Source organism: Bubalus bubalis, chromosome 3 (genome assembly GCF_019923935.1).
Source record: "Bubalus bubalis isolate 160015118507 breed Murrah chromosome 3, NDDB_SH_1, whole genome shotgun sequence".
NCBI classification, from domain to species: Eukaryota; Metazoa; Chordata; class Mammalia; order Artiodactyla; family Bovidae; genus Bubalus; species Bubalus bubalis.
In genome coordinates this window covers 20,654,189-20,681,186 of record NC_059159.1, presented here as the reverse complement: position 1 = coordinate 20,681,186, position 26,998 = coordinate 20,654,189, and the positions used below count along the sequence as shown (strand labels likewise).

General features: G+C 54.3%; 1 protein-coding gene across 1 annotated transcript; it reads left to right on the top strand.

Annotated features, from left to right (window-relative positions):
• The first annotated feature begins 4,598 nt into the window (after window positions 1-4,598).
• LOC102415442 (signal transducer and activator of transcription 5A) lies at window positions 4,599-25,675 on the top strand. The gene is made up of 19 exons (XM_006055752.4): window positions 4,599-4,753; window positions 5,596-5,733; window positions 6,058-6,214; window positions 7,300-7,389; window positions 10,383-10,557; window positions 15,782-15,912; window positions 16,144-16,295; window positions 16,745-16,900; window positions 17,306-17,485; window positions 18,959-19,046; window positions 19,154-19,276; window positions 19,825-19,917; window positions 20,372-20,578; window positions 21,289-21,383; window positions 21,468-21,598; window positions 22,025-22,180; window positions 22,927-22,978; window positions 23,266-23,373; window positions 24,335-25,675. Exons 2-19 carry the CDS (start codon window positions 5,606-5,608, stop codon window positions 24,495-24,497), a joined length of 2,385 nt encoding a protein of 794 aa, XP_006055814.1. The 5' UTR covers window positions 4,599-4,753; window positions 5,596-5,605; the 3' UTR covers window positions 24,498-25,675.
• The last annotated feature ends 1,323 nt before the right edge of the window (window positions 25,676-26,998 follow it).

The window sequence follows — 26,998 nt, the reverse complement described above, 5'->3', positions numbered from 1 at the left end:
ACACTGGCTCCTGGCTCTGGGGAGCTGATTTTGGAGGCTGGGAGCAGGCAGGGAAGGCATCAGTGGGTTGGTGCCAGCCATAAGCCAAGAACAATGGAAAACAGAGCTGGAGAGCAAGGAACCTCCTCGGGTCATAACAAAAAGGACAGGCAAAGTGGTGAGGAGGTGGCGGAGAAGGAGATGCACAGCCCTCTCTCGTGTACTGCCCTGAGGGCTTGAGGTCCATACTGGGCTGGCTGAGACACAAAAGATTTCTCGTTGGGCTAGAAGGAGGAGAAACTAGCTCAGTGGGAAGAGGGGACTGGTAATCAGTGGGTTTAAGGATGGGGAGCCAGACCTGACCCGGGGCTGCTCAGGACAATCACCAGGCCCATCAGCTGCCCATCTCAGTGCCCGTGGCCCACCTCTCCTCTCACCCTCCAGCCTCCCAGGCCTACCCTTGCTGCGAGGAGGGTGGGCTCCTCTCTGCGCTCGGACCCGTGTGCTCAGCCCAGACATTGCACGCCCCTGCTCTCTCTGCCCTGTGAGCTTCTCTCCCAAATCAGGTGGACAGGGCAGCTGGGCAAAGGAATGCTGACTTCCCCCCCTCCTACCCACTGGGTTACCCTCCCCTCACCCCATTCCTAGAAACAGAGGACAGTCACTATGCCTGAGGCTGGAAGGCCTTGTGTTCCCTTGGTGACTTCACTGTAAGTTGACTTCCCTGAAGAGTGGTAGAGGACAGGGGGCAGGGGCAGGAAGCGCGGACCCAGCAGTTCCTTTCCCTCCCCCAAACTCCCACCAAATTTCTCATGGCGCATGTGCCCCCTCCTTAGGTACCACTCTGTCTTCGGGGACAGGCATGGGCAGCATTTTCACAGCGGGGTAACAGAGTGTGGAAATTCTGGGAGAGGAAGAGACACTGGTCTCAGGGGTGCAGTGTATGCTGAGTGTGGACCTGTGGCTCCCCCACTTCCAGGAGCCTTAAAGGTAGGGGCTGGAGTGGAGGTGGACAGCCCCCCGCAGAGGCACGGTGGGGGTGAAACGGGACGCTTAAGAGCCCATGGGCTTCGGCTTCTGCTGTGACTGCTATGCTGGGGCACGGAGATACTTCCTGGAAGGCCTCCAGCTTTCCTGGGAAGGCTCTTCACCCCCCACCTCCCCTCTGGCTGCTGCACAACAGGAACTCTCCTTGAAGAAGAGACCTGGAGCAGAGGAGACAAAGGCATCTCTGTACCATCTCCCCCTGCCCCCAGGGACGGTTAGGTCAAGGCGACCTTAAGGTAGGGGCATCAGCAGGGCCCTCTTCACGGCTAACCTGGTCTCCAAGGACCAGAAAGAGGACTTGGGATCATTGTTCCTTTCCTGTGTAACTCGAACCCACATCCGCGTAAGGATGGGGAGCCAGACCTGGCTCGGGGCTGCTCAGGACATCCACACGGGGCAGGGACCAGCACAGGGATGGACGTGCCACGCTTGGTGTCACAAAACAACCATGGGCAGGTGGGACTTCCCTGGGGGTCCAGTGGTTAAGACTCTGTGCTTCCAATGCAGGGGGCACAAGTCCGATCACTGGTCGGGGAACTAAGATCCCTCATACTGCATGGCCAAAACAAAACACCCATGGGCTAGAGTGAAGACTACACGTGTGCTCAGGATAGGGAAAGTTTTAAAAGGTTGTATAGGGACACTGCCCACAGAGCCGAGCAACTTGGATCCCAGTGCCAGCTATGCACTCACTGGCCAGACTGCCGTGGATGGGACTCTTTTCTGGACTAATCAAAGGGGAGGGTTCTGGCTCTGCCTGCCTTCAAGGTCGTCACAAAGATCAACTGAGTTGAAGAGTTCAACCAGGTTTGCACACGAGTGTGCCACAGTTCAGTTCAGGATACATGCAGAGCATGTGAACTACTGGCTCAGCTAGGGATTATTCTGATTCCTATCAAACTATGGCCAGTCTTCTTTTGGGGAATGTATTCTTGTGAGAATTTTTGTTTAAATCCTTCCTTTAAATCATTCCCCATGTAATGCTGTGACCTGGAGTTGGCGATGAGGGGCAATTAAGGGCAGCAGCCTTGGGACCCCAGCTCATCCAAACGCTAGGCAGGCTTTGATCTTTCTGAACCCCACCCCCTATGCCTCAGTTTTCTCCTCTGTCGTCTGGGCCCCTAAAACCACCAGCCTGCTTTGCTTTGTGGTGGGAAATAGCAGAGACCAAACCAGCGGACTGAAAGCAGAAAGAAACCCCAAATTTGACATTTCCGGGTAGTTGCATTATCCAGAGCGACCACAGTCACCTCTGCCCCCAACCCAACTCTGACACCCTTCCATCTTCCACTCTTCTTCGGTTGGCCTTTGCCCATGCTGGGAAAGTGCCAAAGCTCCTCCCCTTGCACTGCATCTCAGAAGGAGAACAGAGGCACAGAGAAGGAGAGAGCAATGCAGACGGAGTCCTACAGAGAACGAATCAAGAGGCAGAGAATCCCAAAGCAAGAGGATGAAGACAGGCAACAGAGGACACCCAGATGCAGGGCCTCACAGAGAGAGGCCAAGTGGGGAAAGATCCAGAGGTGGGGGGAAACAGCTGTTGCTGTTGGACACAAGGGGAGGAGGGAGGCACGTGGGGGCTCTGAAGGCACTGGGGCACACCCTTTGAGGCCAATCCCTTCCATTTTGCTCATGGGTATCCCAATGCTAGCTTCTTAGGACCCAGGAGGGCCCACCCCCTAGTCAAGCCCAGTCCAACCCAGCCAGATGTTTGGTGGGTGTGGCTGCCAGCTGGAATAGGAGGCCCCCACAGGCCTTGGGGAGGAAGCTGGAGAGGCGGCTGCTTGGAAGTGGGCAGGCAGGACCCGCAGTCTGAAGCCACTCTGCCATCCCACCCTCTCCAGGTGCCCAGATGCTGGTGTCTGGCAAGGGTTGTCCTCTGCCTTCTAGATGTGACTCAGAAGACTTGGAAGCCCAAAGGATCTGCTCCCACTGACTGACCTGCTCACAGTAAGAGGCTAGAGGGCACAGGTGCCACCTCGGACCCACCCACTGTGTGGTGATGGGTTTGAATCTGCCACCGACAGCCCTTGTGACACTGACCAAGTCACTTCCCCCCTCCGGCCTCTGTTTCCCCATTTGTAAAATCATCATTACGGTTGTTTCCAGCTCTGACACTTGGCAATCACTCCAGGTGACCCCTTAGCTGTGCGTCGGACCCTCCCCTGCTTAACCCTTTGCACAGAGTAGGGGAAGGAGAGAGAGAGAGAGAGGCATTGTGTTTCCTCCTCCCTAGAGCAAGGTTTGCCCCTCCCTTGAACCCCTTCACAGTTTTCGATTCCTTTCCTCGTGATCCTGCCAACAGAGACTGTGACTACACGTGGAAGTGGGTCGGGGGGAGGCGATCCAGCTTTGGCCGTGTTAAACTTTGTTTTTTTTTTTCTGAAATAAAAGAATGAAAGTGGGGAAGTAGTGAGTGGTAAGAAGATGGGGTGGGGGGTGTGGGAGGGAATGGAGAGAAAAGGGCAAATCCAAGAAGGAATTAGGGAGGGAGGGAGAGGAGAATGATTGCCCCCAGGATAGCAGTCTTGGCCCAGCCAGCTGTGAGTGGGCAGCCAGAAGGGCCTCTCCCTTGGTGCTGCCAATACCAGCTGCCAGGCAGAGGGGAGGCCCCAGAGGAGAGGGAAGCTGGGGAAAGGGAATGGAAGACTTCCAGGGCAGCCTTGCCCAACTCCCCCAGGGGGCTCTTGGGGAGGGGGCTGTGACCCAGGCAAGGCTTGGAGAAGGTGCTGCCTATTCCGGCAAGGCCTGTAGGCAGTGGTGAGCTTGTGAGCATTCTCGTCACCTCTCCCTGGACTTTCTGAAGATAGGACCAGCCTCGGATGTGACTGGGTTGGGGGTGAATGGACAGGTAGGATCCTGTATGGACCATGGTTTGCCGACTTGGCCCACTGCCCACTGTGGGACCCTAGGCAAGGCCCCCTCACCCCTCTGGACTCCGTTTCTCATCTGCAAAATTCCAGGGCTTGAAACATTTGACTGCCAAGGTTCTTTCCTGTTTCTGCTGCACAGGGGAGTGCACAGAAAAGTCGTGGAAGGAGGGGCAGGGCAGGGGGGCCTCTAGGTGAGCTGGCAATCTCTGGAATCCCCAGGCCTTCCCTTCAATACGGCTTTGCCTCTGAGATCACAAAAGCTGTGTCCCCAACCCACACGCGCGCGCGCGCACACACACACACACACACACACATACACACGTTAGACTTCTTTAATCTAGAGGCTCAGAAGATGACAAACGCCCGCATCTCCAGCTGCTCCAACCCTTTCCTCCTCCCTTTTGACAGATGAGAAAACTGAGGCCCCGCGCTGGGATTTCCAGAGCCCGGGATTTCCCAGCCCTCCCACTCCCATCCTCCAGCCACTCCCGCCCCTCTTGCCCAGCACGGTCTGCGGCAGCTCCGCGGGGTCGCCGGCGAGGCCGGCTGGGACTCCCGGGGGACCCCGCCGTCGGAGCAGCCCCCCGCGCTCGGCGCCGCCCCGCCTCGCCGCCGTGCACTCGCCGGGGAGCCAGCCACCGAGGGCGGAGGCGGGGAGAGAGCGACCGAGGCTGGGAGGGGTGTTGGCGAGAGCTCGCGCGCTGTGTATGGTCTGTCAGAGGCAGCTGACCTTTGAGGAGGAAATCGCTGCTCTCGGCTCCTTCCTGTAGTAACAGCCGCCGCCGCCGCCGCCGCCAGGAGCCCCGGCCGGGAGCGAGCATCGGCCCCGTCGCCGGACCGCCCGGCACGACCAGGTGGGTGGCCCCGGCAGCGCGTCCCCGGCGACGCGCGCCCAGAGGGGGCACCCTGCTGCTGCTGCTGCTGCTGCTGCTGCCCGGGTCCTCGCCCCGCAGGCCCCGGAGCCCGACAGACGGAGGGGCGCTGGGGACGGTCCCCGGGACCCAGAGGGAGTTTCGGCGCCGCGTGGACTAGGGACGCGGGACGCGGATGGAGGGAGGAGGCCGAGGGTGGGCGCCGTCCTCGCCCTCGGTGGGCAGGGGGCGCTGTCGGACTGGACAGTGGGAGACGTCGGGGCACAGCGAGGTGCGGGGGGCGCAGCCCGAGAGAGGGAGTGTCTTGTCTCCCCAGCCCTCCCTCCTAAACACCCCAGCCACGTGCCAGCGGTGGCCGAGCCGTCCAGGGGAAACCTTCGGTGGCCTTGCCCTAGCTTTGGGCTGGAATATCCCCGCGTTCCCAGAAACTGAGACTCGGGGTTCGAAGCAGGGTAGGGGGTGTTTGCAGTCCTCCCCAGAGGGCCCGAGGGCCTCCGCCATCAAGTTTCTCTTTCAGTTTCTAGCTGTTCCCCCCACCCCCACCCCCACCCCGGGAAGCCCCGGTGGGGCGAGGGGAGAGGAAGAAGGGGAGGGCACCTGACTTTCGGGAGCCCCTCCCCAAGCCTCAGCGGGTTCCTCGCTGGAGGGAAGGACGGCCTTCCCCTCCTCACCGTCTTTCTTCCCGCACAGGAAAGCGTGTCTGTGGGAGGGGAGGGGCCTGGCCTGACCGCGGTCCAGGGATGGGTGGGCACGACAGGGCCAGGGGCAGGCCCAGTCCACGCCTGTGACGAGAAGGCACCTCCTCAGCGCTCTGCTCGCCCTAGGTGAACGGACATGGCGGGCTGGATCCAGGCCCAGCAGCTGCAGGGAGATGCCCTGCGCCAGATGCAGGTGCTATACGGGCAGCACTTCCCCATCGAGGTCCGGCATTACTTGGCGCAGTGGATTGAGAGCCAGCCGTGGTAGGTGCCCCTGCCCGGCGCCTTGCCCTGCTGGTCCCTAACCATCCAGGCCCCTTGGCCTTTACGTCTCCTCTTGGTGGTTTGGGGAGATTCTGATCCTGGCTGTCCCTCACTGTGTGGAAGGGGTGGTGTCCCAGGGAAAGGGGAACAGGGAAATGGGAGTCTGGGAGGGGAGAGGGGATGTTTCTAGACTCTGATGCCTGTGGAGCTGCAGGGAGCAAGTCTTGTGGGCAGGAGCCTGGGATTTTCCCCTCCTTCCTGGTACCTGACCTCCTCATCCGAGGAGGCACCATAGCAGGTTTCTCTCTCCTGCCTTGCGCTAAGGGATGCCATCGACCTGGACAATCCCCAGGACCGGGCCCAGGCCACCCAGCTCCTGGAGGGCCTGGTGCAGGAGTTGCAGAAGAAGGCAGAGCACCAAGTCGGGGAAGACGGGTTCCTACTGAAGATCAAGCTGGGGCACTATGCCACGCAGCTCCAGGTGGGCGTGAGCTGCAAGCCATCTGCAGGGAAACTGTCGGCCTTCTCTTTCCAGCACCAGAACCCCTGGGTTTTTTCCTGGTTTGGCCACTGACTCACTGTATGACCCTGAGCTTATCTGTGCTTCAATTTCCCCCACCCCCTCTTTCTAAATCAGACCTGTCAGATTCCCTTAGCCTATGACAAAGTAAGAGATGGGGCATGTTTGTCCCCAAGAGAAGGGGGATGGGTGAAAGCACTTTCTGGGTAGATCAGGCAGAAGGGATGGGAGTAGCCTGAGTCAAAATTCTGTTGTGAGAGAAACGAACACCGACAGGTTCTAGAAAGGAGGGGATGGGGCAACCAGACAGCCCTCTTGGGGCAAGTGGCGTGCGAGAGGAGCGGGGTGTCCTGGAGCCTTGAATTAAGGGTTTAATGTAAGATGAGGGTGTAGGAGGAAGGAGTAAAGGGGAAAGAGGAAACTTTTGTGGAAATAGGAAAGGGATGTGGATGGTAATCATAGATGAGCATTTATTGGAACTCACTTGAAGTTTTAGAGAGCCTTCTTGAATACAAGCAGCAAGGTGCCAAGGAAATAAAAAGTCCATCCCAAAGGAGGCAGGAAACAGGAGAAACCTGGGGTGTGGGGGGTGTGGGAAGGGAAGTAAAATAGGAACCCAGGGCCAGGACTATAATGGAAAGTACCTTGACCTTGGCATTAGATGCCCCGAGTCTTGAGTCATCTGCTCACTCACTTGTTTGCCTTTGGACAAGTACTCAATCTCCCTGAGCATCAGTATTCTCATCTGTGAAATGAGGATAATGGTTTCTGCTTGTGTCATAGGGTTTCTATGATGCACAAGTCAAAGGAGATGGCAGATTGGAAGTACTTTGTAACCTGTGGCTTTCTAATGCAGTGTGAACCAAATGTGAAGATCTGGGAGGGGAAATCAAGTCAAGGAGAGATAGAGGTTCTGGTGGCAGTTCCTGAGGCTTCCGAGTGGAAGCTGAGGCATAGGCTGGAGGAGAGGAAGGAGTGGGTGGCACTGCAGTGGGCATGGTGGGAGCAGAGGGTGGCCTTTGGTAGCCACTGTTGGATTCTTTCAGAACACGTACGACCGCTGCCCCATGGAGCTGGTGCGCTGCATTCGCCATATTCTGTACAATGAACAGAGGCTGGTCCGAGAAGCCAACAATGTGAGTGTCCCATGGGTTTGGGGAAAGATTTTGAGAAGTCCTTTCACCTGCTCTCCTCTCCAGACACAGCTCTGTTTTATAAATACTGGCAAGAGAGAGCACCAAAGAAATAAAATACACAGGCAAGTGTGAGAGGCCATATTACATGCAGGTTTAGATTGACCCCACACACACACAGAGCCCCCACTCCCTGGCTCTACTATTTACTAGCTGTGTGACTTGAGCAAGTTACTTCACCTCTCTGAGCCTCCGATTTTTTCCTATTATAAATGAGGGCAGTCACAGTATCTACCCTATAGGGCTATTTCGAGGATTAAATGAGATACCATGTGGGCAAAAGATGTGTGCTGTGTGTTTAATCGCTCAGTCGTGTCTGACTCTCTGCAGCCCTGTGGACTGTAGCCTGCCAAGCTCCTCTGTCTATGGAATTTTCCAGGCAATAATACTGGAGCAGGTTGCCATTTTCTACTCCAGGGGATCTTCCTGACCCAGAGATCAAACCCACATCTCTTGTGTCCCCTGCCTTGGCAGGTGGATTCTTTACCACTGCACCACCTGGGACGCCCAGAGCAAAGAACAGACATATACAAATGAAGAAGAGGAAGCCCTAAAAACATATACACATCTGGAAACTCAATCTATGTCAGAGATGGCATTACAAATCACTAGGGAAAAGATTTGTCATTGAATAAATGAGGCTGGGGCGAAAGAAGAAATATCCTCTGGTGGGGTCTATGAGGAGAAATGGAGGTCTGTGTCAGAAGAATTAACCTGGGCAAGCTCAGAGAAGCAAGGCGCAGGGAGGCAGAGCAGGGACCTGTTCCCCAGGTTCTGAAATCATAAAGATCTCGGACATATGCTTGGACAATGGTGCAAATGGTAAATTATCCGCAGTAAAGCAAAATGAATTTCATTAAATGATATCCCTTAGGTAATGACCACAGAATAATGCCTGAAGTGAAGTCATAGTTATTATTTACTTGTGGTGGACACTGATATCAAGAATTTGAGAGGTCATTCAGTAAACATTTATCGAGGTCCTGCTGTGCGTCTGACACTGGACTAGGATGGGAGAAACAGATAAAGTCCTGGCCTCCACCTAAAAGGGATTCAGGCTGTGATAGATTCTTTAGGACTCTGTTGAGTGCTAAGTCAGCCTATATGGAAAAAGGACCCAACTCAGATTGGGGCAGGCTGGCCAGTAGTGGGGAGGGTGTCCAGAGGAAAAAGATGCCTCACTGTAATGAGGAAAGAGAGAGGAAGAAGGTGGAATGAGTTTTCTAGTGAAAAATAGCAGCAGTAGGATTTCCCTGGTGGTCCAGTGGTTAAGGCCCCACCTTCCACTGCAGGAGACATGGGTTTGATCCCTGGTCAGGGAATTAAGATACCACATACCACAAGGTGCAGCCAAAAATAGAAATAAAGAAAATGCAAAATAAATAAATAGCAACAGTATATATGAGGGCAGGAAGGCACAAGCCATCTTATGACATTTGAAGAATTTTAAGTGTTTAGTGCTACTGGGGAGAAGGAAGCCAACTGGGCAGAAGCCAGGTCACAAAGGGTCAACTGGTACAATTCTTGACTTGGTGCAATTACAGAGCTATCTGTAAACATAGGAATGAGTCTGGTTCCAGTTAGAAATACCTGCCTACAAGGCAGGTGCTGTTATGTTTGGGGGAAAAATAGTCCTCCAGTCATCAAGCTGTTCTTGGACACCTCTGATGTTCTGGGCCTTGAGGATTTTGTTGTGCACCAAGCGGGACCAAAATCTTGGTCCTTAGGGAGCTCACTTTCTAGTGCAGAGAGGCAGACAAGAAAGAACATGCAGGAACATGACACGTTCAGTAGGGCAGTCCTATTTTAATGTAACTCTTCAGAAGAGGTCACTCTGAAAAGGTGCCAGTGGAAGTGCTAGCCTCAGGAGGATTTAGTGCCAGAATGTTCCAGGGTAATGGAACAAAACATGCAAAGGCCCTGAGGCAGGAACTCCCTGCGTATCCAAGGAACAGAAAGTGGCCAGTGTGGTTTGGCAACAAGGGAGCTGGGGGTGGGGTAGGCAGAGGCTCCTGGCTAGGGCCGTGGAGGCTGTGAAGGGAGTTTGGGTTTTATTCTGAGAGCAGTTTACTGGAGAGGCCCTAAAAATTTGGTTGAGGACTGCCCTGGGAGTCCAGTGCTTAAGAATCTGCCTGCCCATGGCGGGGACATGGGTTCGATTCCTGGTGCCGGAAGATTCCAAATGCCATGGTGCACCTAAGCCCGTGGGACACAACTACTGAGCTCTAGAGCCTGTGCTCTGCAACGAGAAGCCACCACAATTAGAGAGTAGCCAGCCCGTGAGCAGTAACAAAGACCCAGCACAGCCAAAAATAAGTAAGTAAAATTAAAAACAAGAACAGCACTTGGTCGAAGGAATAGATCCAACCAGGTTAGCTGAATGGCTGGATCCACAAAGCCTTTGTTGATGCCTCCTTGTACCTTCATCTGGGGGTCTTCAGGACTCCACCCATGAGTAGTTCACACTCTTCCCTCAGTCCTGAGGTCTTAGTGAGGACACAGATGACGTATGTTCACATGGCTTTGTTCCCCATCATGTCCCCAGCATCTAGCATCATGGCATGGGGTCAGTGAATGACTCTGAAATGAGGGGCCATCATCCTTAGTAGGAAAACTCAGGTAACTCCTGGGATGGGTTGGGTTCTAGTCTCTCCAGAGAGAACTCAAATGGACCTTGTGTGGGGTACTTAGATGGAGGTCAGAACTGCAACAGAAGTTTCTACCAGAGCCTGCCAGATCACCTACTTCTCCTCCTTTACCCCCTACACCCCTATTTTGGCAAATGACTCTTCTTCTGACTCAAAGTACCCTTCCTTCTTATTCTAGATTTGGTGTCTGGGGTCTGTAGTATTGGTGTTCCCCAAGGCCTGAGGTTTTTCTCCCATCCTCACTGCCCAGCTCACTGCTGCCTGCACCCTCCCCTGATATGTCTCCAGGGTAATTCTTCTGCTGGGATCCTGGTTGATGCCATGTCCCAGAAACACCTTCAGATCAACCAGACATTTGAGGAACTTCGACTGGTCACGCAGGACACAGAGAATGAGCTGAAGAAGCTGCAGCAGACTCAAGAGTATTTCATCATCCAGTATCAGGAGAGCCTGAGGATCCAGGGTGAGCCTGATGTGGGAGGGCAGTGCATGTCTGGAGGACCAGAGTGAGACCACTTTGTGAACTCCTGCAGGGTTGGGGCTAGGTCCATGTCTGTCTCCCCAGAGCCTTACCCAAAGCCTGGAACAAGTAATGGCTCCAGTGATGGAGCCCCTGCTGTGGGCCAGGCTCTAGGCTAAACCCTTATTCAATACAACCTTTACTCAATACGACTATGTTATTCAATACAACTTTTACCATAGCCCTAAGAATTAAGTGGGGTTTCCCTGGTGGCTCAGATGGTAAAGAATCTGCCTGCAATGCAGGTGACCCAGGTTCAGTTCCTGGGTCAGGAAGATTCCCTGGAGAAGGGAATGGCTCCCCACTTCAGTATTCTTTATTCCTGTTTTGCAAATAATAAAACTGATGGTCAAAGAGAACATGCAATTTGGCCTGGGCTTCTTGTAAGTTGCAGAACTGGATATTAACCTAGAGATATTCATAAAATCCTATATTTTATTAACCAGTATTCTGTATCTCGGTGAATGAATGAATGAATGTGGACAGTGTTCCCCAATCAGAGGGAAAACCTAGGTTGGGAGTCCCCTGGTTGAACCAGGCTGGGGAGAGGTGGAACCCCAGGAATGCCCCTTCTTGAGCTTCACTAATAGGAGGTAATGATGGGAGGAGGACGCGACAGTGGAAAACTCTGCTGTCTCTCAGGTCTATAATTTTCTAGTAGCTGCCATGATTAGGGTGTGGGGGAAAAAATTAACCCAGAAGGAATTAACCCTACTAAGTGTCCTTACGGTACACTTTGAGGAGCCTTGAAACATGACTCATCTTCCTCCACTTCAAATTGACCCCAGAGCTGTATCACCCCCATCTAAGTGAGAACAGGAAGCCACCTTTTCCTTGTTCTTATTTTTCTGACTTCGTAAGGTAGAACCTCAGGTCATTGATTTTAGACCCTTCTTTTTTCTAATGTATATATTCAGAGCTACTGATTTCCCTCTCATTAATGCTTCAGCTGCATCTCATCGTCTTGGATATGCTTATACCATTATCATTCAATTTGAAATATTTTCTAATTTCTCTTCTGTTTATTTTACCCATACACTATTTAGATGTATATTGTTTAATTTCCAAATATTTGAGTTTTTTCTAGATGTCATATCATTATTGATTTCATTTCATGGCTGAGGTCTATTGTTGTCAGAGAACATATGCATATGATCTCCTCTCTTAAATTTATGAAGACTTGTTCTGTGCCCTAGCATGTGCTCTATCTTAATGAATGTATTTTGTGGTCTTGAAAAGAATGTATGTTCTGAAGTTGTTTCATTTAAAGGTAGCAAAAATAAATTCAATAATGTTAACGTATTTAACATTGTATATAATGTTAACATAATGAACTAAAAAAACAAACAAACTGAGAAACCAATAACATCTATATTTTCCGAGTAGAGTGGCATTGTTTTCTACATTTTTACAAATCTTTTTAATGTTAGGCTTAGTCGGAGATAGCTGGATCTGGCTTTCAATCTGTTGTGATATCACATATCTTATAGCCTCTAGAAAACTCTGCTGTATACTTATAAGTGAATAAAAGAAAAAAAGGCAAATAAAGTCTTATGATTAAAAAAATAATAATAAAGTCTTATGATTTTACAAAAACAGTTCTGGCTTTGTGGACCTCCTATAAGGGTTTTAGGAAACCTTCAGGGGTCCCTGGTTCACACTTTGAGAACCACAGGTATATGTCTTTATTGATTTATTTTTGCCTAATTGCTCCTATAGATAGAGAGGTATCAAGATTTACTGTATTGTGTAATTCTCCAATTACTTATGTAAATATTTCCTTTATGTTTTTTGAAGCTTTATTATTTGATGCATATATATTTATGCCATGCTTAGTCGCTCAGTCGATTCCCTGGGTCAGGAAGATCCCCTGGAGAAGGAAATGGCAGCCCACTCCAGTATTCTTGCCTGGAGAATCCCATGGATGGAGCAGCCTGGTAGGCTACAGTCCATGGGGTCGCAAAGAGTCGGACACAACTGAGCGAGTTCACTTACTTTCACTTTTAGTCTCCCAGTCATATCCAATTCTTTGTGACCTCGTGATCTGTAGTCTGCCAGACTCCTCTGTCTGTGGGGACTCTCCAGGCAAGAATACTGGAGTAGGTTGCTATGCCCTCCTCCTGGGGATCTTCCCAGATCCTGGACCAGATCAGATCGAACCCAGGTCTCCCACATTGCAGGCGGATTCTTTACTGTCTGAGCCACCAGGGAAGCATATATATTTATAGTTATTTATAATTACTTATAATTAGTATGTCTTTCTGATTGATTGACCCCTTAATAATTATGGAATAGCTTTCTTGATCTCTGGTATCCCTCTTTGTCTGGGGTCTATCAGATATAATGCCTCCAGGCTTTTTATTCTATATTAACACAATGTATTTTTTCATGCTTTTTATTTATTTTTTATTTTTAAATTAATTTATTTATTTTAATTGGAGGCTAATTACTTTACAGTATTGTAGTGGTTTTTGCCATACATTGACATGAATCAGCCATGGGTGTACATGTGTTCCCCATCCTGAACCCCCCTCCCACCTCCTTCCCTATCCCATCCCTCAGGGTCATCCCAGTGCACCAGCTCTGAGCACCCTGTCTCATGCATCAAACCTGGACTGGGATCTGTTTCACATATGATAATATAGATGTTTCAATGCTATTCTCTCAAATCATCCCACCCTCGCCTTTTCCCACAGAGTCCAAAAGACTGTGGTATACATCTGTGTCTCTTTGCTGTCTCGCATATAGGGTCATCATTACCATCTTTCTAAATTCATTAGTATACTGTATTGGTGTTTTTCATTCTGACTTACTTCACTCTGTATAATAGGCTCCAGTTTCATCCACCTTATTAGAACTGATTCAAATGCATTCTTTTTAATAGCTGAGTAATATTTCATTGTGTATATGTACCACAGCTTTCTTATCCATTTGTCTGCCGATGGACATCTAGGTTGCTTCCATGTCCTGGCTATTGTAAATAGTGCTGCGATGAACATTGGGGTACACGTGTCTCTTTCAATTCTAGTTTCCTTGGTGTGTATGCCCAGCAATGGGATTGCTGGGTCATATGGCAGTTCTAGTTCCAGTTTTTTATTCATGCTTTTTAAAATTTGAAATGTAGACAGCACATAATTGAGTCTTTTTGTATTTATTCTGAAAATCTTTGCTTTTAATTGAGGTGTTTGGTTTATTAATATTTAATGTAATGTTAAATACCCGTCTACTGAGGTCCACATTTTAATATTTATTTTGTTTTGTCCCTTTTTGGTTTTTTGTTCCTCTGTTCTTCCTTTTAATTCTTTAAATTTTTAAAGATGCTGCTTTAACTTAACCATTTAAGCTTTCCTCCTACCCTACCCTATGGGTGTTTTCTGTATCTTGAGATTAGCGCATTGCCTGAGACGTAGCAGGCATTGAATAAAAGTTGGGGGGATGATTCAAGCAGGTCTTCATTATATCTGAATCCATCCCAGATTAACATGAAAGAAAAGATAGCCCTTTTCCAAGATTAGGGAACAGGAGATTCAGGCTCTTATTTCTACCCAAGGCCATTGACTGGCTGACAGAATGGATGATCCTATTCTTGGGTTTTCTGTTTGCTACTTGTGAGGTTGGGTTTGTCCCCATCATGCAATGTCAGTTCAGTCTCATTTATCAGGTGCACCCATCAGAAACACAGATGACTGATCTGTTTGTGTGAGGGCAGTCTCAGCTCCCTCCAGTGGAGCAGACAATTGCCTCACGTCTCCTGGCGTCCTTCCCAGAAGCTTCTGCAATTTGCCAGGAGAGACTTAAGTGGGTCACTTGCATAAGGAAGTCAGGTCCCAGTGTTGGGATTATCACTGTCTCCCTGTGGGTGGCAGGATTCCGAGTGGCTGTCCAGATTGTTCTGCTCCGTTCCTTGCCTGCTCAGTCCCCTGCAGTCAGAATGGAGCCATGTTTCTAAGTTCTCTTGAATAGAGTTGCTTTAGTCTGTCCCAGCCTTGTGTGTCCATAGGACAGGGTCTTGGCCGTGTGACATGGCCCTTAGCGGCCTGCCAGGAGCTTGACCAAGACTTGCTGACTGACGCTCACGTCTTCTAGACTCAGCCCCAGTGAGGCCCCTGGGATGTTCAGAAAGGCCATTGGCGAGGGTCGGATGCCAGCACTGGGGACAGTGGTTGCCTGTGGAGGGAGGGATGGGGTTACCAGCAGGGGAGGGGTACGGGTGCTTCACCATGGAAGTGCCTGATTTCTTAAGCGGCTTCTTGATACACAGGTGTTCCTTGTATCATCCTCTCTACTTCCTGTGTCTTAAGTATTTCATCACAGGTTGTTTGCAGAGGGAGTCAGTGAGGCCTGGTTACCTATTCCTGCCATTGATGAGCTGCCTGAGAGCTGGTGTGGAGAGAAATTGCCTCTCTCTCCTGAGAGAATCTCACTGCTTTCGTGTCCCCAGTGGCCCCAACTCTCTCTGTGTCTCTTTTCCGGTTGGTTAGCTGAGCTCACAGTGACCAACCTGGTTAAGCATGTTAGGGACCTTCACCGCCTGAAAAAAACCCCTCTTCCCTGAGGAGAGGCTGCCAAGCCTGGTAGGCAGGACAAAGCCCACGGACCAGAGGCTTCTCACGAGGCTGTGCCTGTGAGGTTGGGGCTGAGAGCTGCTCCATCTGCCTTTCATCCCCTCATGTAACCCATTAACCATAACTGACTTCCCTCTGGGGCCAATGGTGCCGGGCAGCTTCCTGAGCATTTTCTGTCTCATCACTTAGCAGCCAGCTGCTGAGGTAGATGCCTCATGATGCTCCCCTTTTACAGATGGGAAAACTGAGGCATAGGAGAGCGGGGTGACTTGCCCAAGTTCAGCACCTGGTGAATGGCAGGGTTCACTTCAGACCAGACATGGTGGCTCCAAGCCAGACCCTGCATGGGGTGAGGAGGGCTCATGAGGGTTGGCCAGGGCAGGCTTCTCAGCTGTCCCCCAGGCTTCCATCTCCCCACTTCCCGAGGGGAGCTCAGAGTCGGGGCACAGGGGCCAGAGTCTTCTCATCTCCAGGCCCCGTTGCTGTGGAACCTGACTGGCCGCGGGTCAGACATGTCCCCTCGAGGGTCTTGCCTCCAGAACAGATGGGCTCCCCACTGGACCGGGGAGGTCATGGTCGTGGTGTCCTGTCCCCTCCTCCAGCTCAGTTTGCCCAGCTGGCCCAGCTGAACCCCCAGGAGCGACTGAGCCGGGAGACGGCCCTCCAGCAGAAGCAGGTGTCCCTGGAGGCCTGGCTGCAGCGCGAGGCCCAGACGCTGCAGCAGTACCGCGTGGTGAGTGGGCTCAGCGTCCCTCCCCTCCCGCAGGGGCGGTGACACCCTGAGCTGTCCTGGGGACCCTGAGGGAGGCAGAGAGCCAGGAGGAGAGCGGGACCGAGCAGAGCAGGAGGCCCGGGCGTTCTTCCCCATGGGGCCTGAGGGGGAGAGTCGGTCCGGGAGGAGGAGGCCCTGCAGGGCTGTTCTGAGAGCCCAGAAGGGCCGGCTGAGCCACCGCCCGACCCTCAGGAGCTGGCCGAGAAGCACCAGAAGACCCTGCAGCTGCTGCGGAAGCAGCAGACCATCATCCTGGATGACGAGCTGATCCAGTGGAAGCGGCGGCAGCAGCTGGCGGGGAACGGAGGGCCCCCCGAGGGCAGCCTGGATGTGCTACAGTCCTGGTACCAGCGGTGGGGGGCAGAGAGGGACAGCAGGGCTCAGAGTGGTGCTGCCAGCTGCTGTTTGTGCCCACGTCTACATGAGCAGCTGGCTCCCTCTGTCTGGGCACGGGTCTTATCCCACCAGTGGTGTGGTTTGATGCTGACGCTGGTGTCCCTTTCTGTGCCCCTTCCCCTGGGAGGATGCTGGGGTGGGGCCAGGTGGCAAAGTGGCGCTCAGGCAGGTTGGACCCCAGTCAGTGTCGCTCCTCCTGGGTGTTTCTCTGGTTTTTTTGGAAGGCAGGGCATCTCTGCTGTGCCCAGTGCACAGGCGAGGTGGCTCGGGAGCCAGGCCTTCCTGGGGGTGGAGCTGGGTGTGGGCCTGGTCCCCGCCTGGGCGCCTGCCAGCTTCTGGCCTGGAGGATGGGGGTGAAGCCCGTGTCCTTCCCTTGGGCCCTGGGGCTCGCGTTCAGGTGTGAGAAGTTGGCGGAGATCATCTGGCAGAACCGGCAGCAGATCCGCAGAGCCGAGCACCTCTGCCAGCAGCTGCCCATCCCCGGCCCCGTGGAGGAGATGCTGGCTGAGGTCAACGCCACCATCACTGACATCATCTCCGCCCTGGTGACCAGGTGACTCCTGGCCACGCCCCACTCCCATCTGGTTGCCCTGGGTGGGGGGCAGGAGGGTCTTTGCAGATGGGGAGCTCTGGCTTAAATCCTTCAGTTTCTGCCTCACACCCTCCTCCCATCCCTCTCCATCCCCTGTTGCTGTGGCCTCTTGCTGTCGACCTCGCCCAGTATTTCTCGTGGACACTACACGGGCGTTTGTCTCCTGCAACTCATTTCAGCTGCTGAGTTCCTTTCACTGCCTCCCTTCCCGCCAGCTCCCCTGACTCACAGTGGCCCCAGGGAGGGTGGACTGTCCGCAAACCCTCCCTTCACCTGCTCAGCCTGGTGCAGAGCAGCCTCCCCACGTGGAAGGTGGGGCCAGAGTCCTGTCCCCTGAAGTAGCTCCTGTCCCTTGTGTCTCCGCAGCACATTCATCATCGAGAAGCAGCCCCCTCAGGTCCTGAAGACCCAGACCAAGTTCGCGGCCACCGTGCGCCTGCTGGTGGGCGGGAAGCTGAACGTGCACATGAACCCCCCCCAGGTGAAGGCCACCATCATCAGCGAGCAGCAGGCCAAGTCACTGCTCAAGAACGAGAACACCCGCAAGTACGCTGCCCGCTCCTTCATCTGCCCTCCCCCAGCTCAGCCTCTGCTCTGTAGCTGGGGTCCCAGGTGATGAGGACACACGGGGCCTCCCACTCTTTGTCTCGCATTGCGATGTGGTCCCATGTCTCTCCAGGGCCCTCGTCTGGGGGTACTCCTCGCACACAGAGCAAATCAAGGACTTCACTATTAGGGTGTCCCAGGACCTGTGCTGAGCACTGGCACACTACTGGGATCCACACCAAACTGGGCTCCATCACGGCCCAACCTTTAGGCTAGCAGGCAGCAGACGTGAGAATTGATTACTTGCTGGCATGTGACAAGAGAGACGACTGGGGCACCGTGAAAGTGGGTCATGGAGGGGGTGGGACAGAATGACAGCTAGTTTCAAGGCTGCGGGGTGACTAGGAGGAGATGGTGAACGGGCGTGGAGAGGGCAGACGTTCGGGCAGAGAGAACACGGGCCTGTCTGGAGGAGGAGCAGACAAGGGGTGTGGTGGATGGAGAACCCGGGGTGAGGTCCTGGAATTAGGCCAGGCCACCCGTGAAGGGCGTGGGAGTGAGTGAAGGAGGGTGGGAATGAGTGAGGGGAGAGACTGGGTCCTGAGTACTGAGGCCCACTGTGTGCTCTGGGGCTAGGATGACGTAGATGACGAAGAGTTCTCACTCTCTTAGAGCCTGCCTTTGGGCTGGGAACAAGACAGTCATATACTCTTAGAAATCAGGCCGCGTCAGAAGGCAATAGAGTCTAGACAGAAAATTAAAGCCAAGCAATATCACAGCGCCTGGATAGATGTTGCAACAGCACATGAATGGCCAAGGAGGGCCTTTCTGAGGATCTATTTGAGTGGAGACCTGAATGAGAAAGTCAAGAATGCAACAGGGGGATTTGCCTGGTGGTCCACTGGTTAAGACTCCACCTTCCAATGCAGGGGGTATGGGTTAGATCCCCGGTTGGAGAACTAAGGTCCCATATGCCTCGGGGTACAGCCAGAACTTTTTTAAAAATTTAAAAAATAGTAAAGTGTAAAATGCATTACTTAAAAAAAGAATGTAACAGGAAGGCAAGTACAGGAGTCCCCAGGCAGCACTGAGCTTGTGTGTTCAGCAAACAGACAAGATACTGTGGGCTTGCTTGTTCTGAATGAGGGGAGGGGAGCCCAGTGAGGCCAGGGCAGGGGTTGATGGCAGGGATCTTGTTAGGCTGAGGTCATGATTTTTGTGTCAAGTGGGCTAGAAGCTGCCAAAGGCCCCCACGTCAATCTTGACGCCCAAGGAACTTTAACATTGGCCCCACCCTTGGGGCTTTGCTCGGATGCTCTCAGGTTGATGAGGAAAGTCAGCCCAGAGGAATGCTCTTAGGGGAGGGGTCAGGGGCTGCTGTGGGGCCTTCTGGAGAAGCTGGGGCCCAGGGTGCATACAGGACAGTGCTCTGGGCGTGGGCCCAGCGGAGACGGATTCCCCTCTGCTTGGCAGTGAGTGCAGCGGGGAGATCCTGAACAACTGCTGTGTGATGGAGTATCACCAGGCCACAGGCACCCTCAGCGCCCACTTCAGAAACATGGTAAGGACAGGGCCCGGCCCGAGGTGGGAGGTCTGTCCAGAGCTGAGTCCTGAGTCCTCGTAACCTGCTGTGTTCTCCTCGTCCCCTTTTGATCTCCCACCCTGCAGTCCCTCAAGAGGATCAAGCGAGCTGACCGGCGAGGTGCAGAGTCTGTGACGGAAGAGAAGTTCACGGTCCTGTTTGAGTCTCAGTTCAGTGTTGGCAGCAATGAGCTTGTGTTCCAGGTGAAGGTGAGGCCTGGCTCCCCTGTCCCCTGCAGGCCACCCAGCTGACTTGGGAAAGCCAGAGACTGGAATCCTTGCATACGCTCAGTCCAGTTACCCCATGATGCTCTCAGAAAACCTAATTTCACTCTGCTGGTGCTTATTTGCTAGATTGTAATCTGGCACCTGGGCTTCCCTGGTGGCTCAGATGGCAAAGAATCCACCTGCAATGTGGGAGACCTGGGTTTGATCCCTAGGTTGGGAAGATCCCCTGTGAGTTAACCCATTCCAGTATTCTTACCTGGAGAATCACCATGGACAGAGGAGCCTGGAGGGCTAGAGTTCATGGGGTCCCAAAGAGTAGGACACGACTGAGTGACTGAGCACAGACAGCAATCTGGCACCCACCCTCAGGATTGAGGCAATGGCCAAAAAGAAATGGGCTGTGTTTTTTGTTTATTTCTGCTTTGGTTTTGCTGGAAGGGGCTTGAGGAATGGAGGTCAGGTGCCTCCCCCAAGTGGAGGGCAAGACCAGGGTCTTAGGCCCTCATCCCTCATTCCCTGGATTCCCGTAGACCCTGTCCCTTCCCGTGGTTGTCATCGTTCACGGCAGCCAGGACCACAATGCTACCGCCACAGTGCTGTGGGACAATGCCTTTGCTGAGCCGGTGAGTCCCCGTGGGACCCCCACCTCAGCCCCAGCCCCTCAGAGGTTCCCAGGGCCAGCCCCAACCCCAGGGCTCCTGCTGAGTGGTCTTCTCCCACCCTTGGGCCAAACCAGTGGTCAGGGGGCAGCTGGTGTGAGCGCCCTGCCCTCAGCACGACCTCAGCTCTGTCTGGGCTCCAGGTCATGGGACTGGGGTCTCCTAGGTCTGTGAGCTTGGTGCTTGGAATCTGGCCCCTGATCTCTGCTCCCAGGGCTCCGGTCTGGGTCTCTACCCCTATATACCCGTCCCTCTGTCCCTGCCCCACCTTTCTTTCCATTGTGCTTTTTTCTCCTTTCCTGGATCTTTCTCACTCCCCTCTGCCTCTTGGTATCTGTGTGTGTGTGCATGTGTGTGTGTGTGTGTGTAAATATCTCCTATTCCCTCAATCTTTTCCCTTTTCTTCTCTCCCTCTCAGGGCAGGGTGCCGTTTGCGGTGCCCGACAAAGTCTTGTGGCCGCAGCTGTGCGAGGCGCTCAACATGAAATTCAAGGCTGAGGTGCAGAGCAACCGGGGCCTGACCAAGGAGAACCTGGTGTTCCTGGCGCAGAAGCTGTTCAACAGCAGCAGCAGCCATCTCGAGGACTACAATGGCATGTCCGTGTCCTGGTCCCAGTTCAACCGGGTAAGGGACGCATTGCCTGCTGCCTGCCTGGGACTACCTCCACCCCTCCCCACCTCACAGACAGGCACCTGGTCCATGGGCCCCCCCCACCCCCAGACCCCTCTCCTACAACCAGGAGAGATGGGGGCTGGTACCCCAAGGAGTGCAGACAGCCATGAGACCTGAGGCAAGACTTTGGAAAGAACCCGGAGCTGGAAGTCAGGGTCCCCGGGCTCTGGTCCTCAACGTGTTTCCTCATTTGCCAGGCCCCTTCCCTTCTCTGCATCGCACTTTTCCCATCTGTAGAATGAAGGGGTTGGGCAGGAATGACTTTGGAGTCTCATCCAGCTTGGACAGTTTCTTGCACCTTTGACCCCCTCCATGGGATTGTCCCAGATCCCTGTGTCTGAGAGGATGGGCTTCCCAGGTAGCGCTAGTGGTAAAGAACCTGCCTGCCAGTGCAGGAGACAAAAGAGATGTGGGTTTGATCCCTGGGTTAGGAAGATCCCCTGGAGGAGGGCATGGCAACCCACTCCACTATTCTTGCCTGGAAAATCCCATGGACTGGAGGCTGGTGGGCTATAGTCCATAAGGTCACAAAGAGCCGGACACGATTGAAGCGACTTGGCACACAGGCACTGGGTGAGGACACAGGGGCACCAAGTGTTCCCTGGACCACCTGAGATGACGGGGACACAAGCCCTAACCTGGGCTTTCCCGGGCACCCTCAGGAGAACTTGCCTGGCTGGAACTACACCTTCTGGCAGTGGTTCGACGGGGTCATGGAGGTGCTGAAGAAACATCACAAGCCCCATTGGAATGATGGGTGAGGCACGGCGGGTGGGAGGTCGGGGCTCAGGGGACAGTGGCTGGTGGCCCAGCAGTGACTCTGTGTGCTCCGTGCACCCAGGGCCATCCTAGGCTTTGTGAACAAGCAACAGGCCCATGACCTGCTCATCAACAAGCCCGATGGCACCTTCTTGTTGCGCTTCAGCGACTCAGAAATTGGGGGCATCACCATTGCCTGGAAGTTTGACTCTCGTGAGTTCCCTGCATTGCCCACACTCCCGCCCCAGTGGCTCTGTTTCTCATTTCCTCATTCCCATTCTCCATCAGGCCTGTATCCTTAGAAGGGGTCTGGTGGGAAAGATGGGAACTGAGCTTGGAGGGTGGCTGGAGTGTTGTTCAAATACCCGGTCTCTTTCTATTGGTTTCCTCTTGGGAGAACCTAACATCACTACCCCCCACAGCCTCCAGAACTGCTGAGCGAGTCCTTCTTTGTCCTGACCCAGACTTGTTGGTATCTGCTCGCCCGTGGTCACTTCCTTGCCCTGTGCTGAGAACAGGGGTGGGTTAGCAGTGCAGGCTTTTACCTGGATGTCTCCACAAGCCTGGCCCCCAGCCCTACAGCTCCAATCCTCCTCCTGTGGGCGGTGGGTTGTGAAAATGAGCTTGGCCTTTTCACAGCTGACCGTAACCTGTGGAATCTGAAGCCATTCACCACGCGGGATTTCTCCATCCGATCCCTGGCCGACAGGTTGGGGGACCTGAACTATCTCATCTACGTGTTTCCCGACCGGCCCAAGGATGAGGTCTTCTCCAAGTACTATACTCCTGTGCTTGGTGCGTCTGCCCAACACACCTCCCAACACACTCCCAGGGCTAAGCAGCGGATACACCCCAGGAAGAGCCCAGGGGCCATTTCCCCTGTGAGGATTGGTCCATGGGATGGCACAAGGCACGCAGAGGGGATTTCAGGGCTCCGAGCACCCAGGGCCGTCCTAGGTTTTGTGAACAAGCAACAGGCCCATGAAGTGGAAACCCCGACCTAGCTTTCTTCCCTGCAAAGCAAGCACTGAGTGGACTCCCTTCTGTGCCCTTGGAGGAGGAGGCGGCTGCAGTGTAGGGGGAGGAGCAGGATCACGCAGACCCACAGATAATGCACGGCTCCCATCTTAATCAACTGCTCTCACCCCTCTCCACCCTCAAACCTGCCCTCACAGTTGAGGGTAGGAAGCAAAATGGACAGGTTTTTTTCTCTTCAACCTGGCCCCACTCCATTGGTTGAGTTTGTTCCTCGGTGTGGACTCTGTTTCCTTGGCAGGGGTGGGGACGGGGAGAGAGGAAGCCAAGGGCCAGGAAAGGAAGCGGGAAATGGGATGAGACTGAAACCAGGGGTCTGGGGGGTCACCTGGTGACTGTCAGCAGGTGTTCAATGGGAGTCTGTGGGAAATCTTATCCCTGATGAGCCCCGTGGCATTGTGGGGAGTGGGGAGGGGGGGCCGACTGCATAGGGCAGTGTCTACTCCCCTGGGAGCTCTCAGTGACTTTGGTTCTCATCACCATCCCCACCCCACCACCCTCGGCAGCTAAAGCAGTGGACGGATACGTGAAGCCACAGATCAAGCAAGTGGTCCCTGAGTAAGTGTCCGGGCCCAGCGCTGGTCTCCTGCTGCCTCTTTTCTCCTCCCTGTGCCTCCACCTGGCTCTCCTCAACCCCCACCGCCTCCCCTTCTATTCCCTCCCCCACCCCACCTGGCCCAGCCCTGGGGAGGAGAACTGGGCGTGGTCACAAGGGGCGGGTACCCAGGGCCCCGCCCCTGCACCCGGAGCCCTAGGCTCAGTGGGCCCATTGTCCTTCCACACCTGAGAAAGACACGAAGGTGCCCCCGAGCCCCTCCCTGCTGAGGCTCCGCTTCCTCCCACAGGTTTGTGAGCGCCTCTGCAGACTCTGCTGGAAGCAACGCCACCTATATGGACCAGGCTCCCTCCCCAGCCGTGTGCCCCCAGCCTCACTATAACATGTACCCGCAGAAGTAGGTTGTGTTCTCATGCAGCTCTGGGGGGAGGAACCCAGAGGGCTAATGGGCAAGGACACCAGAGCTCCTCTCCGTCTGAGACCACCCAGGCTAGGTGGGCTTGGGCATATGCCCAGGTGCAGGGTGGATGAGATCAGCCAACCAGGAGCACAGAGCATTGTGAAATAGCAGGGCCCTTGCTCTGGTGCTGAGTAGCTGTGTGACCTTGGGGAAATTATGGAGCCTCTCTGATGCTCAGTTTCCTTATCTGTAAAATGGAGGCAAGAGTACCTACCACATGGGACTGGGGTCAGGCTCAAGCAAGAGACTGCAGGTAACACATTTAGCACAGGTGAGGCTGTTGTAAGGGCTTGATACAGAGTATCTCTGGGTGGTGGTGGTTCTTAGGAGTCATGTGGAAACAGGACATGTCTCTCCTCTCTGAAGTTCCCAGAGAAGGGGATTCATTCTCTTTCTAGCCGGGGGTGGCCTGCTGCCATTGGACGACCACAGGCTTGGGAGTCACAAAACTGGAATTCCAGTCCTGACTCCACCTGCCTACCAGGTGGCTCTGAACAAACTTCCTAACATGGTTGAGCCTCAGTTTCTTCCTCAGTGGCTGTGGGGATTGGCATAACGTGGTTGAAAGGCCCAGGCCTTCATAGGTGCTCAGTGTCTGGTGCCTGAGATCTCATGGGCAGAGCTCCTTCACCCAACCACCTCGTTTTACAGAGGAGGGCAGGGACAGGGGAAATGAATTCCCTGAGATCACTCAGTGAGCTTGTGAGTGATGAGACTAGAACCGGGGTATCTTCCGACAAACTAGTGACTGACTGATTCAGCTTGGTGGTGCGGGCATCTAGCCAGAGCAGGTCCTGTTCCCATGAGACTGAACGGGGATCAGGCTGGGCGCTGTCCCCCAGGAGCCTGGGGCTCTGCGGCAGGCCAGCTCCCTCTGATACCCCTCTCCCCCTCCCAGCCCTGACCCGGTGCTCGACCAGGATGGAGAATTCGACCTGGACGAGACCATGGATGTGGCCCGGCATGTGGAAGAACTCCTCCGCCGCCCAATGGACAGTCTGGACCCCTCTCTCCCCCCGCCCACTGGTCTCTTTACCCCCGGCAGAGGCTCGCTGTCCTGAATGTTTGTTCGAACACTGCACTCCTCTGGAAACAATCCCCAGTGTGCAGGGTCCTATTCATTGTGATTTTGTGTTTGTATCTCTGTGCATCCTGATGCCTTTGCAGGCAGCCCACATACACGTGTAGACGTGCGCGCGTGTTTGTGTACGAGGTGTGCCCACCTCGCCTCCACAGTCTTAGGTGTGCGGCCGCCTTGTTCTTCTTCAGATGAAGGCATTCCAAGAGCTCACTGGGTCTGTCTGTGGGGAGAGACCAAGCCGCTTCTGTGGTCACAGGTACGCCAGGCAGGCAGACCTATTCCTGCCAGAGCCTTAGTCTGCTCAGCAGCTGTTTGAATGGAATTATTCGCGAAGGGAAAGGAGACAGGTAATTTCTTTAAGCTCAAGTTTTATTCCTGAGTTAGCTAGCAGCTTCACCTCTCAGTTGTGTGCGTGGATCTGCTCTGGTACAGTGTTGGTCTTTTGCTTCTTCCCCTCAGGAGGGAGGTGACGAGTGATATTTTATACTTTATCTCTTGAATAGGGACTCCAGAGTTGTTGTGAACTGAGAGCTTATCTAGGCTGTGGTTATGTCCCTAAACACAGCAGAAAGGTGTCTTTTGCCTCGGGCCTGGAGTTCCCTGGCCTCTTGGCCTCCAGCTAGGGGGCTCCGGCTTCATGTGTATAATGCTGCTGCCCACATTCCTGCTCTTCATTCCCCCGACCCCAATCCCATTCCCTCCATCTGGCCCCAGCCTTTCCTTGCCTCTCTGTCTCCAACCTTGCTCACTATGGAAGAAGTTGGGGGAGGGGGAGAGAGGTCCAGGGCTTGCAGGGTTGATCCCCTCTCCTGGAAAAAACCTGCAGCAAGAGGCAGCACCAGCGACTTGCTGTGCGCCTGTGGAGTCTGGAGGAGGGAGGGGTAAAAGCTGATGGCGGTCCACTCTGCTGGGAGGGGGAACTTGGAATAGGGCCTCTTCGCAGTTGCATAACTGACTGTGGTCTGAGAAGGCCCCTCCAGCCGAAGCTGCCGCCCACAGGCAGCCCCAGGGCAGCTGACAGCCGGAGTCCTGGAAGGGGTCCCAAGTTGAAACATCTCTCAAGGAAGGTGGGGATGAGAAGCAGGATTCTTTTGTACTTTGTACATAGGCTACACATTTGTGTAAACAGTTTTTGAATAAAAATTTTTTTTTCGTAAATTTGCTGGTAAGGCTCCTGGGTCATGGGGACAGCTGGAGTCCTCTTGTTCCTTTCCTCCTGCATAGCTGGTGCGGTAACCTGCAGTCTGCTCCCTTTTCTGTGGTTTTAAGGGTGCCACACTCCACCCCCCTTCCCCGCCCCAGTACTTGCAGTGCCTCTCCAAAGACTAAAGAACTTGTCTTGGGGAAAGCCAGGACAGCAATTACTGGGAGCGGGAGCAGGGTAGAACTCTGGTCCCCGCCTCCTGCCCTTATCAGCTGCTGCTATAAGCAGTCTGGAGGGTGGCAGCTGAAGGCCAGTGCCCACCATTCTCAACCTGGCCGGCAACCCCGCTGGATGGACATGGAGAGCGGGGAGCGCTGCAGGAGCCTCCCCGCAGTCCCTTCTCCCCGGGTCCCTTTCCAGAGACCAGCAGGTGGCACCATTCCACTGCCACTGCGTTTTCAAGTGGTTGGTTGAGGCTGGGACGGTCTCCCCATTTGGACCCACTGGCACCGAGAGTCCAGGGACTGTTGCCAGGGCCTGGGGGCGGGGGAGCCAGGGCCTACGACAAGGTTTCTTCGGGGCTCAAAGCAAGGGAAGAGGGGCTCGCAGCCCACCCGGAGAGGCGCAGGAGCCCGGCGCGGGTGGGCGGGAGGGGAGGCAGCCGCGGAGGCCGGATCGCATCTAATCTGCAGCCGCATCTCTACCCCGGGAGGCGGCGCGTATCTCCCGCACCCGCTCGTCTCCATGGTGCTCGGCGCCGGGGGCGGCGGAGTCAGGCCAGTGGGCGCCTCGGTCTGTGAGTTATCACCGCCCACGGCCCGGGGCCCGTAGCCGAGACCCGTTGAGTGTTGACGATCTTCCCCATGGAGCGAACTGAAGAGAAAGTGATAATGGAACCAACTGTGGAAGAGGCCTAGGGGTTGGGAGTGTCTGCCCCCCAACCCCCTGAGGTGGCTTATCTGACCCCAGACAGGACACCGCGGCTTGTGAAGGCCCCGGAAGGGAGGAAGGGCGCGGAGAGGAGGGAGGTAGGAAGGGGGAGACAGGAGGCCTCACTCTGCAGCCTTTGTGCACCAGGAGTAGGACCCCTGGCTCCTCCAGGTACCCCTGAGCTGGAGGCTGGTGGCTAATGTAAGATGGGGTGCGGGGTAGATGCTCCGTGCTCCAGAGGTGGGCCCCATCAGCTCCAGCATGAGAAGCTAAGACCACCAGGCCAGGAATGCGGTAGCCACCATCTTGCAAGACCCAGGCTCAGCCTATGAGGCCCCTCAGAACTGAAGCAGGGGAAGAGGGACTCCCCTCCCAACCCAGCCCCCAGCCAAAGAACTGCCATGCTA

Coding starts and splice junctions, on each gene's coding strand:
- LOC102415442 (XM_006055752.4), top strand. CDS start 5,606: ATGGCGGGCTGGATCCAGGCCCAGCAGCTGCAGGGAGATGCCCTGCGC. Junction 15,913..16,143: donor CGCTGCAGCAGTACCGCGTG/GTGAGTGGGCTC, acceptor CCCGACCCTCAG/GAGCTGGCCGAGAAGCACCA. Junction 16,296..16,744: donor CTGGATGTGCTACAGTCCTG/GTACCAGCGGTG, acceptor GCTCGCGTTCAG/GTGTGAGAAGTTGGCGGAGA.